We start from the raw sequence: 14,890 nt of genomic DNA on the forward strand, positions 1-14,890 counted from the left end.
TGTCTAATTATTTGACCATGGGTCCTAGTCAGAAACATCCCTAGCTTGCTTATGTGCAAATATTTTTGTATGTAAAGAAACTGGTTTGGCAAGAGTCATTAAACCCATTCATTAAAAATCTTTTTTGGGCATAGCAAATGGAAATGCTCAATTCACAACTTTGAAGGGTTAATAGGAAAGAATCTAATACTTAGAAGTCTTAAGTTTATTCAATTTAAGAATTCTGATGTATAAAAAGATAAAATACAGAGGTTTTTTCCTCACATAAAAGGATGCAGGTAGTAAGTCAACACAGAGCAAGGACAAAGGCAGCCAGCAGCAAGGAACACTGTAGTAACCTTGCTGAGATGTATATGCCAGTTAATGATATATGAATTCTTTTCCTTGCCACACTAAACTTTGCATCACAAAATGAATGTTATAGTCTATACATATGGAGCACCTTCTAAAAGGAATCTAGGCAACTCACTATGCCATCTGATTTGCTTTCCAGTGTTTTGAAGAAGAAAATACTTTACGACTGAACAGATTAATAGATTTTATATTTAATGTTAAATTTCATTGGGCAACATTAAATTTAATAAAATATATTTTAATATTGAGCCAGTATCAGCCAAAAGCTCTGAGATGCTAGGTATGTTTTAGTACGTACCTGAAGAAAAAACTTCCATCCATTTTTCAGAAGGTTGGAGCTTTAATTTGTTCATGGATTTCCTTTATTCTAAATTCTGTAGATATTTCCATCTTCCCTGCCTTTTAAAGTTTAATCCCTATAAGGCTGCCAAATAAGGAGGCTTCCCTGTAAACTACAACCATGAAAGCAGATGAGAGAGAAGAAAAAGCATAAGAATGTGATAGAGAGAGAGTGAGTAAATCAGTGCGGTTTGCTTTGGGAAATTTGTGTTCTCTTTCTGTGTTTTCTTTTACTTTTTTCTCCTCATGCTACTCTCAGTGAGCTGATCTGCCAGCTCAGCCTGAAATAGCCCAAGAGAAACTGAATTAATGTCTCAATGGTAGAGGACTGGATTTGAAAGTCATTGTAAAATCTGGATATACTTGCCTTGCCACCCTATTTAATTTTGATGGGGTGATCATGTTTCCTGCAAGCTATACCTCAAAGATACCTAAAGGGTCTTGACATAATCTCTGGTGTTCACATGTTATCAAGTTATGATACTGTATTGCAACTTGCAGGCACACTGTTAAATTGTGATGGTTATACTCTGGCATGCAGCATTATGATGCCACAAAATAAACACGAACATGCCAAGACGGTCACGTTTGGCCAATAGCAGAAGCAGCTAAAAATGGTAACATCATGTAGGTTTTGAACAAGTTCCATCAGGTACCTTGCTTTTCCACTCCATTTAGTCTGTCAACTGCTTTGCACAGTATGCATAATGTATATAGAAGTTGTATGCAGAACTTTCCCCCCTAGAGCAGTAAATGGTTTTGACAGCATGAAGAAACTCTCTACTTACCACTTTGGCCAGCAGTAAACTAAATGTTTATCAATTCTATAAAGAGATCAAAATGGTAATTGTTCTGTATTAAAGGCAGTTTTCACAGGCATCTTTATAAGTTATGGCACAATCTGTGATTAAAAAGTAAAAAATTTAAGAAACTGTAAAAATACCAAGGTATAGCCATAGTCTTCAGATGAAATCTTGACTTTTTTTTTAAACAGACTCATAGCTGATATATTTATTACACAGTACAAACATTCAAGCAGTGCTACTTTTGGTAGACATAAATACTGTGCATATTGTAGAAGAAGGAGACAGTTCTGATTTACACTTTAAATATCTATAATAAGTGACTGCTTTTTAAAACTTTGTGAATCACAAAAATATGAGGGCACTGATTTAGCAAAACACTTAAGCCTGTTCTGAAAGCTCACTGACTTCAAGGAAATTTAAGCATATAAATGTGAATAAGGATGGGATTATTCACATGCTTAAATGTAAGCATGTGCTTTAGAACTTTGCTGAATTGGGGCCTAGGAAAGAATTATGCAATACAATAGATTTCTAACCCAGGGTTTGAAGCCAGTGCTCAGAAAGCAGATTTTTTCTCTTGCACATAGTTTGCTGGACAAACAGCTAAAATAGTTATCTTAAAGTTTAGACATTTTTTCTAATTGCTGTGGGTACTGGAAAAGAAATTTCAACCCTGCAGTTTTGCAACAGGGCCAGTTGAAAGATATTTTTGTGCTTTCTGCTTTGCCAAGCATTTTATACACATTATTTCCTTTTCTTAATCCATTCCAAAAAATGTCCACTCCAAATATTTTTTCCCATACCTAGCCACATGATGGTGTTCCTTTTCTAAGAATAAACAAATTATTTCAGTTTATAAAAATGCCACTCACGCTATTTGACATGAACATATCTTTATATAGTAAAAGCACCCAAAGCATTCTCTCCGGTACGTTGTTACAAAGGGGCAGACTTATTAGGTGGGAACCTATTAAGTGAGATTTTCCTACACATCTGATTGGTCATAGATACTGAAATTCCCAAAGGAAATCACAAGATTGTTATCCTTCTTTCTCCATCTTTCTAAATGAGCATTCATTCTTATCTTAGACTTAATAATACATTGGCTATAATTGCTTATGCAAGGGAACCCTATTAGTATGATACTGTATTTGCATATTCAGCTGGAGTCAGAGGATTCAGCTGTCAGAGTATTTGAAACTGTAACAGGGGGTGGGGGGGGGAAATGTGAGCTTGCAAATTAGCTGTCAAGTTTAATAAAAAGAGAATAATTAGCCAAAAAAGCTGGCAGCTACCATTCCTAGTGCATTACTGAGTTTGCCTCAAGGTAAAGTTCAAATTCTGAGGAACACTGAAACAGTATTGCACTTTGCCACAAATATAAGCTAGGCAAGCAAAATGTTAAATAATAAAAAAGCAGGCCCTGATGCAACTCTGAAATTAAAATGCTGTACACAGGCAAGATGTTCCTTTTCTTTGAAAGCAATAAAAATGCTATGTCTTAAATGTGAGACATTTCCTGTAAAGCTCCGCAATAAATTTATTTTTGGCACTTGGTTCTGAAAACCACTGAAGATTTAACCTAATAAACAATGTATAAAAACTGACACTTTGTATAATTGTTGGCCATTTGCGATGTGCTTATAACTATTCTATGATGATAATCAAAAGAATTACTATTACATTTAGATAAATATTTAAACTACACAAGAAATGAAAGGAAAGCTATATTAAATTTTATTTGACTTCTTATATTAGTGTAATTTTGCTTACAGGCTCCTGTATACACACAAACCCTTCCCCTACTAGTTTGCACGCTTCTACCTCAAATCCCTTTTCTTTGCACAGTACATTAGAGATCAAATGTATGGTAATTGAAACAAAAAACAACAACCCCCCCCCAACCCTACACATGCAGACGAGGGTGACTGGCTGTTCTAAAGAGCTCGCTCACACACACACTCACCGTTTCACCTCACAAACAAAAACCCAAAGAAATCAAACTATCGGAAACATCAAAGAAGCCCCCACATCAGTGACCAAATGAGAAGCCTGTTGTTGAAGGATGGTTTGCTAACATTCAGCATTTTCTCTGCCTTCAAGAAACTGTGCATGCCAAAACTGTTTTTTGACCTATTCCCTTTTATTCAGCTTCATAATTCTGTCCTTTTCCTGATATGGGAGGTAGTCATGACTCATATCTTTAAATGCCAGGCACTGTAGACACTTACTGTATGCTGATTGAAGTCATTTGGGCTTAAAAGAAAAAAATAAGTTAGCTGTATCCATTTCCTTAGATACGATGAGCAAGCATCCTGATGGGTGTAAGAACAGGAGAAACAAACTTTATCCTCTGCAATGGGTTCAGTAACAGCACTTATAAAATATAGATGGTGGAAAACTGAAGCCCTTGACAGAACTACCAGTCAGCATGCAATGCAATACACCTCTACCTCGATATAACGCTGTCCTTGGGAGCCAAAAAATCTTACTGCGTTATAGGTGAAACCGCGTTATATCAAACTTGCTTTGATCCACTGGAGTGCGCGGCCCCGCCCCGCCCCCTGGAGCACTGCTTTACCACATTATATCAGAATTCATGTAATATTGGGTTGTGTTATATCAGGGTAAAAGTGTATTTGCAGGTGTAATGCGCAGACATACAACACAGATGCTGTGTACACGTATTTTATGTAGACAAGCAGAGACTATATAATCTATTTTAACACACAGTGGAGAGCAAAATACATGTGCTTAATTCAAGAGGGGAGGGATAGCTCAGTGGTTTGAGCATTGGCCTGCTAAACCCAGGGTTGTGAGTCCTTGAGGGGGCCACTTAGGGATCTGGGGCAAAAATCAGTACTTGGTCCTGCTAGTGAAGGCAGGGGGCTGGACTCAATGACCTTTCAAGGTCCCTTCCAGTTCTAGGAGATAGATAAATAATTGGAGACATACTTAAGAAAGAAAAACAAACTCTGCTTATAATATGACATCATAATAATAGGTAATGTACAGGGCTGCAGTTTTCAGCTTTCTATGAGGAAAGCCCCTTATGCTACACATACTTCTGCTTTTTACACACACAGACTTGGAAATTTGTGACCGGTCAGGTGGGTTTTAGGTTTATGAAAGGAACTGAAGGGAATAAATAAAAATGCCAAGTTCTGATGAATAACATTCGTAGAAACAAATTAAATCTAGAACACGAAAATCGAAAACAACAAGCAGGCAAAGAATTCAAGCAAAGCTCTTTTCAATGGTAACAAAGTTTATGGAAATAGTTACCAAGAAGAATTAGGAAGCACATCAAGCAATTTTAAGTGAATTTCTCCTTATAAAGAGAAGTGCACATTAATGGTCACATCTGCTATCAAACTCCATACTGCCAGTGAAAACAAGTGTAATTTTGTACAAAAATAATGGTAGGATAAAGTGTATAGATTGAGATTTGAAAAGCCTCCTAGGAAATCTGGATGCATAATTCCCATTGATTTTAAGGGACAGGACATCTAAGTCACTTAAGACAGCTTTGTAAAACCTCAGCACCAGAATCCTATCCACCACAGGATATCTGTGGTCATGCATATTGAGGAAGGTCACAGATATTGGGGATCCATTTATCTTCAGGGATAATTTTACTGAAGTTAATGGAGACAGGTTAGCCTGTACAACAGAACAAAAAGAAACATTAAATATGCAAAAATCTTCTTTAATATAGAATTACGGGTGCCCAGTGATTGCTCATGCTCTTCTGGAATGTTATGCTCAGCGAAACTCAAACTTCCTAAAACCAGGAAATACATCGCTAAGGAAAACGTACATGCAACTTTAACTCTGTCCCCCTGAAGCTCGCAATAGCCACAGGAAATTATCCATACACACTTTCATTGGATTCATTGTGTTGGGGTAGCTGTACTGAATGGTGGAGAAATAAGTTGGAGTACCTTGGAAGAGCTGTGATTATGATAGAAGGAGATCTGGGTCCCCACATGTGTGTTATCAAAGGAAGAGGTGCATGTGTACCTTGAGGTTCTAGTCTCCATCATTCCAATACAGAATTGTGTAGGCTGTTTCAACAACAGGGCACTGAGGTCTTCTTGCCCTGGGTACTGTTAACTGTTAACTTGAAAAGTCTGTGGCTTTAATGATGGGTAGGGGAAAATATAGGTTTAGATGGTTTGCTGTGTGCTGACGTGAAGGGTTTAAAAGGATATGAAGTGGTTGTTGGAGTAATCTGACAGGGGAGTAGGCTCAGTGTTTGAGCATAGGGTAGGTGCAGGTAGCATTTGTTCATTACAGTGAAAGGCACAGCCCTAGTATGTGTGTAATGGGTGTTTTGGGGCATCACTTGAAGAGGGCAGAATTAAGGTTGTGTTGGTGTTTACCTTAACTCTGCATTCCCTGGTTTTCACAAGTCTGGGTTTTGCTGAACTCAACATTCTGGAAGTGCACGAGTTATTACCAGGCAACCTTAACTCTGTGCTAATGACTTTTTTTGCCATTTAATTTCCTCGTTTTTTAAGCAGAAAGAGAAATGTTTGTTCGTAGGAGCTAATGGTTATTTCAGCAGTTGTAGACCTCACCTACATTTGGAATTGATACATTACCATAACTAGGTAATAATCAATAGACCTAGCTTTAATATAGTGCTTTTCATAAGTAGATCTCAAAGAACTTTACAACATTATCCCCTTTTAGAGATGGTAAACTAAGGCACAGAGAGGTGAAGTGACTTGTCCAAGGTCACCCAGCATGCCAGTGGTTCTGCTAGGAATAGTCTCAGTCCAATGGGCTTTCCACTAGGCCACAGGGTTGCTATGTGATTCCTCAGTGCTCCTCCCATCTCCTGTAACTTTTGTTCTAGTGGAATGGGGATGATGTCATGCTTTGAGATGTTTGCAATGTGTTTGACAATTTTATTACCTGGGTATTACAATAACTCTAAGCATATAAGAGAAGACTGCTGTGTCTGTCTGCTCCTCCACTCCCTGCCCCAACATTTAGCCACCCCCACCAACATTTCTAGCTCCCTCTCCTCTTCCCATCCCATTAAGCCATTAATTGGCACCGTACAAGCCACTTCCGCTACCCATAACCAACTGGAGTCCTGCCTCTCCTCAGCCAGACTTCCCCAGCCATGCCCCACATCCACCCTGTCCGCCTCTCCTCCAAACCTGGTCCCTCCCACACACACTGTTCAGTCATCCCCACCGAACAGGGGTGATGTGCGTCTTAACTACTCATTTTCTGGATTTCAGATGTTGAAATCTGTGTTACTTTCATTCTCTCTCACCCCAGATCCCAGCTCTCATGGAGGGACAGGGAGAAGAGCTCAGGCACCCCCAGAGGAGCAGGGTACCCCAGATCCCAGCCCACACAGGGAAGGGGAAAGTTCAGAGCTGACAGTCCTCCCCTCTTAAACCTTCAACTTCTTCTGCTGCACCTCACATTCTTCAATCCCTTCTGTCTCTTCCTCTCCCATTCCCCCAGCGCAGAAGGGAGGAGAAGAGAACATGTCAACAAGCTCCATGCTTCCTGCACACCACATCTCCTAATCCTGGACTTGGATTTCTCTCTCACACGTTCTTCTAGCTGGATCATACAACACTTAGGAATTCCTCCCTGCACTGGGAATGAAGGAACTGCCATACGGCAGGAGACAGACATGTATACTGATCTCAATTAGCAAGTGGGAAGTGTAAAAATATATAGAGTTACATGTTGAGAGGCACCTCTCCCGTGACCAATCACGGGAGAGTATGGGAACTCCTGATCCTAACTACCAAGAAGGTTCCTTCATTCCCCTCACTTTTTTTTTTTTTTTTTTAAAAGGTGAGGGTGTACAGGGTAGGATTTGATTTTAACCCTCTAGGCCATGCCTAATTGTCCCTAGATAAGCACCAGTGTTTGGGCTCCCAATTGTCCTGCCAATATGTCCAGTGGAGACCTCTAGTTACATTTTCATAAAGGCCGAGAGCCTACATTTTTACTGAGATTGTGGCACCACTGTTGGTGAGGGAGATCATTTTCTCCTCCACAAAAAATATCAACTAGAAAATGGACTAAGACCACAAACATATAGTTAAACATACATAACTTTCAACTCTCCATAATACAGCTGTCAGATATTAGCAACTTCTGTCTCTTAATGCTGTGGGACAGATTTCAACTAGGGCACTCCATTAATAGAAGTTATGCATGTGATTATAAAACATATCCACACACTTTTAAAGATGGCAAACAATTAAAATCTTCAGGGGTGGAAAGAATCTATACCATGGCCTATACACTAAATTTTGCATTAGGGCTTCTGATTTCACTAAAAATATAAAGTCATACGCAGCAAGAAAGCTCTCTAAACATTTGCAGATATTCAGGAGCACTAGTTATTTCAGTATGTGGAATAAATTATGCTCAAGACAATTACTCCACATATGTTAGTTTCAGATGGTAGAATGTGAAGATTTTATATATTCTGTAAAATCTTACTTTTTGATTTAAATACCAGTTTTTGAGAGGAATATGCCAACATAAGGATTCAAGATATACAGATCTGGTCTAAGGCATCTTTTTAGTGCAGGGCAGAATCCAGACAGGAATAACTGGTCACCATACAGCCTTCTGTCAGTTACTCAAACACATGCATTATTTCACTTTTAGAGATACATAGGGGCAGATCACAAAGAAAAGTTGAACCCCTCTGCAGAAGCTACCAAGGAGTCACACATTTTAAATGACAGCAGAAAACTGGACATTATGCCTGTGGCTTATGATGACTCTTTGACAAACTCTAGGTTCAATACATACAGTATATCATTTAGAACACAATCCTAAAAGTATGAAGGGAAATAGAGACAAAGACTAAATAAACATAGATATTTGGTCTTGTGGTAAATTTTATGAGTGTGATCTACTGATTAGAGAAGGAGACTAAGTCAGAAACTTTGGGTTCTATTCCTGGCTCTGTTACTGACCGACTCTATGAACTGGGCACGTAACATAAAATGCTAATATCCTCAATTTACCTAAAGTACCTTTAACATGCGTATGCTACAATTGACCTTACAGAGACATTGTGAGTTTAAAATGATATAAATAAAACATTTTGAAATTTTCAGATGAATGGCCCTATAGAAGTGTATTAATTTAATTAATGTAATATTAATAGTCAGAGATCTTCTGTGATACCAATATCACAGAAGTTGAGGTATTTTCATAAACTTTATTTACTTTAAACTTATTATTTAATCCCTGTTATTGCACTGTCCTGTCTTTCTGATTATAAGGCTTATATTTAAAAAAGGCTAGGGATAAAATTTTCCAAAGCACTTAAGTGATTTGCTAAAGTACCTAAGCTTCTTAAGTACCTAACTCACTTTTTAAATGGGGTTTTGGCTCCTAAGTCACTTAGGCGGTTTTGACAATTTCAATCTGAGTCACTAATTTCAAAATGGAAAAAATGAATATTTCACTTCTTATAATCTGAATACTTCAAAGATGTTGAACTATTTACAACAAAGATTCAGAAAATAAAAATACAACAGTTAGAAATCACCATTTTTCATATGTCAAACATTACTTCAGTTAAAACAGAAAACAGTCAACTTAAGAGAGGGTCAAAATCATTTTACCAGTGAAGTGTAAGAATCCTTTAAATGGAAATATACCTCACTTCAGTCAGTCTTCATTGAGTGCCTTACTGTACTTTATTTCCTAATCCATTCCTGATGTTTTCATTTAGCTCTAGAAATTATTTTAAGAGCCAAAATAAACCTCTGTTTCTACACCATGAATGCTACTGAATTATGTTTTATTCCAAAACAAATTTAAACCAGGCAATATACACATTTTAAGAGTGATCGATTGGTCATTTTACTTTTCAGCTTCTATGTATTTGTATGTCTGGGAGGATAACACTTTTGGAACCATGCTGGATTAGACATTCTACTGACTCCTTATCCACTATACTGTACTAATCTTGCAGCACAAAGTATGTCAAGGTCACATAGATGGAGCCCTTAAACTGGCATACAGAGATTGATGATCAGCCATGTTCAATAGCATGGCAATACACCACAAATACCTAGTTAATGAAAAATTAGCTTTAAAATCAGATGCTGTTTCTGGATTGCACAAAAATAGAGGAACAAACCTTTAACCCATTTCATAACAGCATTTTCTGTTGTTTTTAATATTTTGTCCAGTGGTTAATTTGTAATTCAGTTATTTGTTCTTCTGTAACCAGAATATTCAGGTTTAAATTATAAAACTTGTGGTGCATCTTGTAGGGTTTGCATACACAGGAAAGATAATCTGGAATAAAATAGGGTATACATTTAAAGCAGATTAACTATTCCTGGTTAACTATGTGGGGATGTTCTTATTCCAGAAAAAGAGTGCTTTATACCAAATTAGCTGAATCCCATAGGCCTTTTTTCTGGACTAATCATGAACCGTTAATCAGGAACAGCTACTCCAGAATAACTCCTCCTGTAGGCAAGGGCCAAGATATTATTTTGGGACTAAATCTTCAAAGCAATCTCCATCCACCCTCCATTTTAGTGTGAACAATTTCACATATGCAATCACTTATTTGTGTTCTGTTTTTCACATAAGCAACAGTGCGCACAAGTGACAAAATTTATCTACACAAAATCTATTTACATGTTTAATCTGTAAAAATGAATAGGAATTTACTTATTTATATGCTATTGTTATGAGTTGGGTAAAACTCACAGGGGAGGGATAGCTCAGTGGTTTGAGCATTGGCCTGCTAAACCCAGGGTTGTGAGTTCAATCCTTGAGGGGGCCATTTAGAGATCTGGGGCAAAAATTGGTCCTACTAGTGAAGGCAGGGGGCTGGACTCGATGACCTTTCAAGGTCCCTTCTAGTTCTAGGAGATTGGTATATCTCTATTATTATTTATTCTGGAATTAGGACTAAAGTGCGTGTAAATCAGGTATGTCAGGGGGAGGTCCATCCTAAACAAAGGAATGTGTGTTAACCTCAATTTACATATAAGCAGGAAACAGGACCATCAAGACAGCAGAGGGAGGAGATGGCAGGAAACAGAACAATTTGCATTTCAGCAAGCTGGAGAAGAAAGAACATGGAAAAGGTTGCCTTCCCCACAGCTTGAATAAACTTTCATTTGAGAGGTAACCTTCAAAAGAATCCATTTCAAAGGCTTACTGGTCTATAAAGACAAGGAGATGAACCTCAAATGATAAGAAACTTAATCAACTGATTGTATGCAGTATTACTGTGTATGGAGTGAGGTCTTTCCTGAAAGCTAATGATACACTGGTGATTAATATCACTGTGAAATGTATATATTAACACTATATGAGGAAATATGGATACTTAATATTATATTTTAAAGTCTGTGGCCATACGAGGAGAAACAGGTTCCTTCCCGGACAGGAGAGAATTTACCTCTCTCATGCAAATTAAGCATGGTGGAATCAAAATGATGGAAGTTCCATTTATATATAGGTGGGATAGGAAGCCCACAGGAAGACAAGAACAGCATAAGATCATCCCACCTGTTGAAACAAAGTGAACTTTGGAAGATATAAGTGAGGATAGAAGCCATCATTGGCATTCATCACTAGATAAACACAAGAGGCTAGAGCTCTTGCCAGCTCAGAAAGATGGATCCTTCAACCAAGGGGGGGGGGAGGAGTTGAAGAGAAATATCTTAAAACAAAGCCTGTACCTTGCTAGATTATGTTTTAGACTTTCAAATGCAGGTTTTCACTTTCATTTGCTTGTAACCCTTCCTAACTTTATTCCTTTAACTTGGCATCACTTAACCTATGTCCTATTGTTAATAAATTTGTTTGACTAGTAATTTAAAGCACCAGTGCGGAGTCTGAATTAAAGTGAATGTTAACTTCAGTTAATAGGGAAAGCTGGTGTACTTTGTGTCTTTAAAGGGAACAAACAAACCTTATTTCCCTGAACTGTCCAGGAGAGGGCTGGACATTACAGAGCACATGGTTTTGGGAAAACTCGGGACTGGAAATGTGTTGGGGTTACCCTCTAAGTAGTAACCAAGGCTGGTGGAAGCCAGAGATGAGCTGTAGACAGGCTGCTGGGGTCTGGCAGTCCTGATTCAGCAGTTATAACCACAGACACTCAGGGTGTGACCTGCATGCTTGTAGGCTGGATGAAAGCATCCAGGTTGGGAGCTACAGTAGCAAGGCATTGTAAGGCACTCAGGGTTATAAGGCAGGTGGTGACACAACCTCTCACTGGTCTGAATTGCACCCCAGAACGCGAGTGTTCTTCACTTAAGTTTGTTGTATGAGACAGTTACAGGGCCAACTCCTAAAACAAGGCATAATGGAGTCTGCTCAGAAACTAGCACCATGTAGATGGAAATTTCCACTGGGTATTATTCCTACCAGATTGGTGGATGCATATGTGGGAGTGGAAAAAGTCCAGCTGGCAGGGGGCCGACAAGGAACTGGGAGAGACTCAGTGGCAGAGCAAGAAAGCCAACCAGCAGCCTGTAAGCACAGTGTATAACCCTGGAAGAAGCCAAGAGAGAGCTTTTCAATTTGGTGCTGGCTAAAGAGTCTTGGGGCAGTAAGCAAAGAATCTATTTTGTGTTTGGCTCCTCCTGGACTTGGAGAAGTAGGACTTTGTTGCAGTCTTGTTTATTTACAAGGTATGTACAAAGAAAATCCAAATTCCATCACCAATTTCTACTCCCAACTTGAATATCCATAGGGTCATGAACTTAGATGGGTTGAAAAGGAGCAACACTATGATTTGGGCACAAGGGACAATGCACCAAAGGGCTCATCTGTACTGCAGCTGGGAGTGTGTCTACCCATGTTACAAAATACACATGCTAGCTAGCATGCTAAAAATAGCAGCTCAGACAGAGTAACATGGGCAGTGATTCACTGGGTAAGTACCCAGGGGATCCTGGTTGGTTTGTATTCAGGTGACTAGCCTGAGTTTCTGCCCCTGCTACTCTGGCTACACTGCTATTTTTAGCATACTAGCTCAAGCATTTGTTTACCTGTGCTGGGAAGACACTCCATGCTGCAGTGTAGACATACCCCAAAATTGTGCATGCAATCACTATCACACACACAGTGGAACATATATAATTATAGGCCATGTTTTGAAAATGTGTCTCCTCACAAGTATACTTCACATATTGCTGCAATTGCTACCTACCTACAATGACCTGAGACATTATATACAGCAGTCTACTATACAGGAGTGTGTTCTGTGTTCACTGGTCCAGTTGTCATGATTTTCGCTTTCTGGCCATCCCTCTCAGATGTTCATCAACAAAACTTCTTGCACAATTTAGTCTATATGCTGCTGGTGGCTTCACTTCTATACTTCTCATTAGTGCAATGTTATTAAACAGCAGCCATTTTGTAATTATGATAATGGTTCATCATGAAAGGAAAAACTGCAGGCGATTTTTTGTTTGTACAATTTTATAGCAAAACTTTTAAGATTTGTATAACAGATCTCAAATCTGACATCTCTTCCTACATGCACAAATCTCAGAGATATTAATGGAAGCTCTCCATATGTATGCGAGGCGCAATACTGGATTTGAGAATAGAATTTTCCCCTTCTTACATAAATGACTTATTCTTTTTAGAACTGGAACATGGAGTTTTACTAACAGCTATTGATTTTCTATACTTATAGAAAAATGTTATTTCAAACAATAAATAAAGTATCTATCTTCCAGGTATTTGTATGGTACCTATTCACCACTGTATGTAACTAACAGTCCCTGTGGTATTTAATACTATACAATTCGAGAGTTATGCAAATTGTCATTAAAACTATTTATTAAAATTATATAGCCCAAGGATAGTTATGCCAGTTATCTTTTCAAATTATACAGACAGACTATGTCTACCTGCAATCCCCACCTGAATCCAACACACTGTTCATAATCACCTCAGGAAAATACTTGTGTACGTTTCTATTTTAAACCACAGGAGAAATTTAATGGCCACAAAATTTTAAAATTGCCATTTGCATGTCATTATCTTTACCACTGTATTATCCATACTAAGTACCGTATGAGGTTTACTGTGGTAATATCAATCATGCAAAATTTCACAGTCAGACCTGAGCATTGAGCATAAATAAATACAAGGCAGAATATAAAGCACAAAGACTTTTTTTTGGCCTGAAAAACTACCTTGCCCAAAACTATGGTGAGGTCTTTCAAGTCTGGATCCTCTGCAAAATTCATACCATATGTGAAATCCTGACCCCATTAAAATCCATGAGAGTTTTGCCATTGACTTCATTAGGGCCTGGATTTCACCCAATATATTTAAAAATGCTTCCTTGGGAAGCAGTGTGCCATTTGTTGGCTCCTACCTAGTGTTTTGTGTCTCCATCCTTTAAATATAATTGAAGCTGGTGTCTTGTGGTTCCAGCCCTTAAAATAATTAAAGTTAAAAAAAAAAATAAAAAAAAAAAGCTCTGTGCCCCATGCTATTGCTGAGGTATTATACTAGCTTCTACATCCAGCTTCTAGCCTGCTACATTCATTGTGTTGCTGGTCCCAGTGATTGTCTGGAAGTGAGTGTTCTAGAACTACCTTTAAGGACAATGGCAGGATCTCAACTGAGTCTCAAACAAACTTTCCTGGGAAGCCATCTGCCAACTAGTGTATGCCTCAGGACTGAATGTACACAAGGTAGGACCTGGGGAACTGGCAGAATTAGCACTCCAGAGAGGAAGGAAACCTCTCTCATAAGATTTATCTTAATAAATGTTAGAGGGAAGGAAGTCTGCATATAAGGCCTTCGGCATGAAAACTCAGAGACTTCCAGATGCTAACAAGAAAGCACAGGGGACAAATGGATCTTACAAAGAGATTTTGTGGCTTGAAACAGACCTGGAGATGGTGGGCAGAGTGTACAGAATTTCTAAAACCTGGCAAGCTTCCCAGACCTAGGAATCATAAAAGGTGTTTGGCCAGGTTGAGAGAGAGAGAGCAAACTTCTGGGCAAGTGACAGTCATATGATTCAGATTTAAATATAAGCCCCAAACCTTAACAAAAATAGCAGCTTCAATGCACAGCCCTAATATATAACAACTCTCCCTTCTACCAGTCTACCCTTACTCTGCTTAATCAGTTTTCTTGGCATACCGCCACACACCTACCTTCAACTAACGCAGTGGCTCTCAAACTTTTTTTTACTGGTGATCCCTTTCACATAGCAAGCCTCTGAGTGTGACCTCCTTATAAACTGAAAACACTTGTTTATATATTTAACACCATTATAAATGCTGGAGGCAAAGTGGGGTTTGGGGTGGATGTTGACAGCTCGCGACCCCCCATGTAATAACCTCACAACCCCTTGAGGGGTCCTGACTCACAGT

At 38.6% G+C, this 14,890-nt stretch overlaps 1 protein-coding gene across 2 annotated transcripts in view; it reads right to left on the reverse strand.

The window, feature by feature from the left end:
• Positions 1-13,962, reverse strand: part of SORBS2 (sorbin and SH3 domain containing 2) — a 204,882-nt gene extending 190,920 nt beyond the window's left edge. The window contains exon 1 of one of the 2 annotated variants that reach the window (XM_045017975.1): positions 13,879-13,962. In XM_045017975.1, the coding sequence (XP_044873910.1) occupies positions 13,879-13,898 (20 nt within the window). In that variant the 5' untranslated portion in view covers positions 13,899-13,962. The remainder of the gene's footprint in view (positions 1-13,878) is intronic. The other variant, XM_045017973.1, reaches the window with a different exon arrangement.
• Between the last annotated feature and the right edge of the window lie 928 nt (positions 13,963-14,890).

The sequence above is a fragment of the Mauremys mutica genome, chromosome 5, assembly GCF_020497125.1.
Source record: "Mauremys mutica isolate MM-2020 ecotype Southern chromosome 5, ASM2049712v1, whole genome shotgun sequence".
Lineage (NCBI taxonomy): Eukaryota > Metazoa > Chordata > Testudines > Geoemydidae > Mauremys > Mauremys mutica.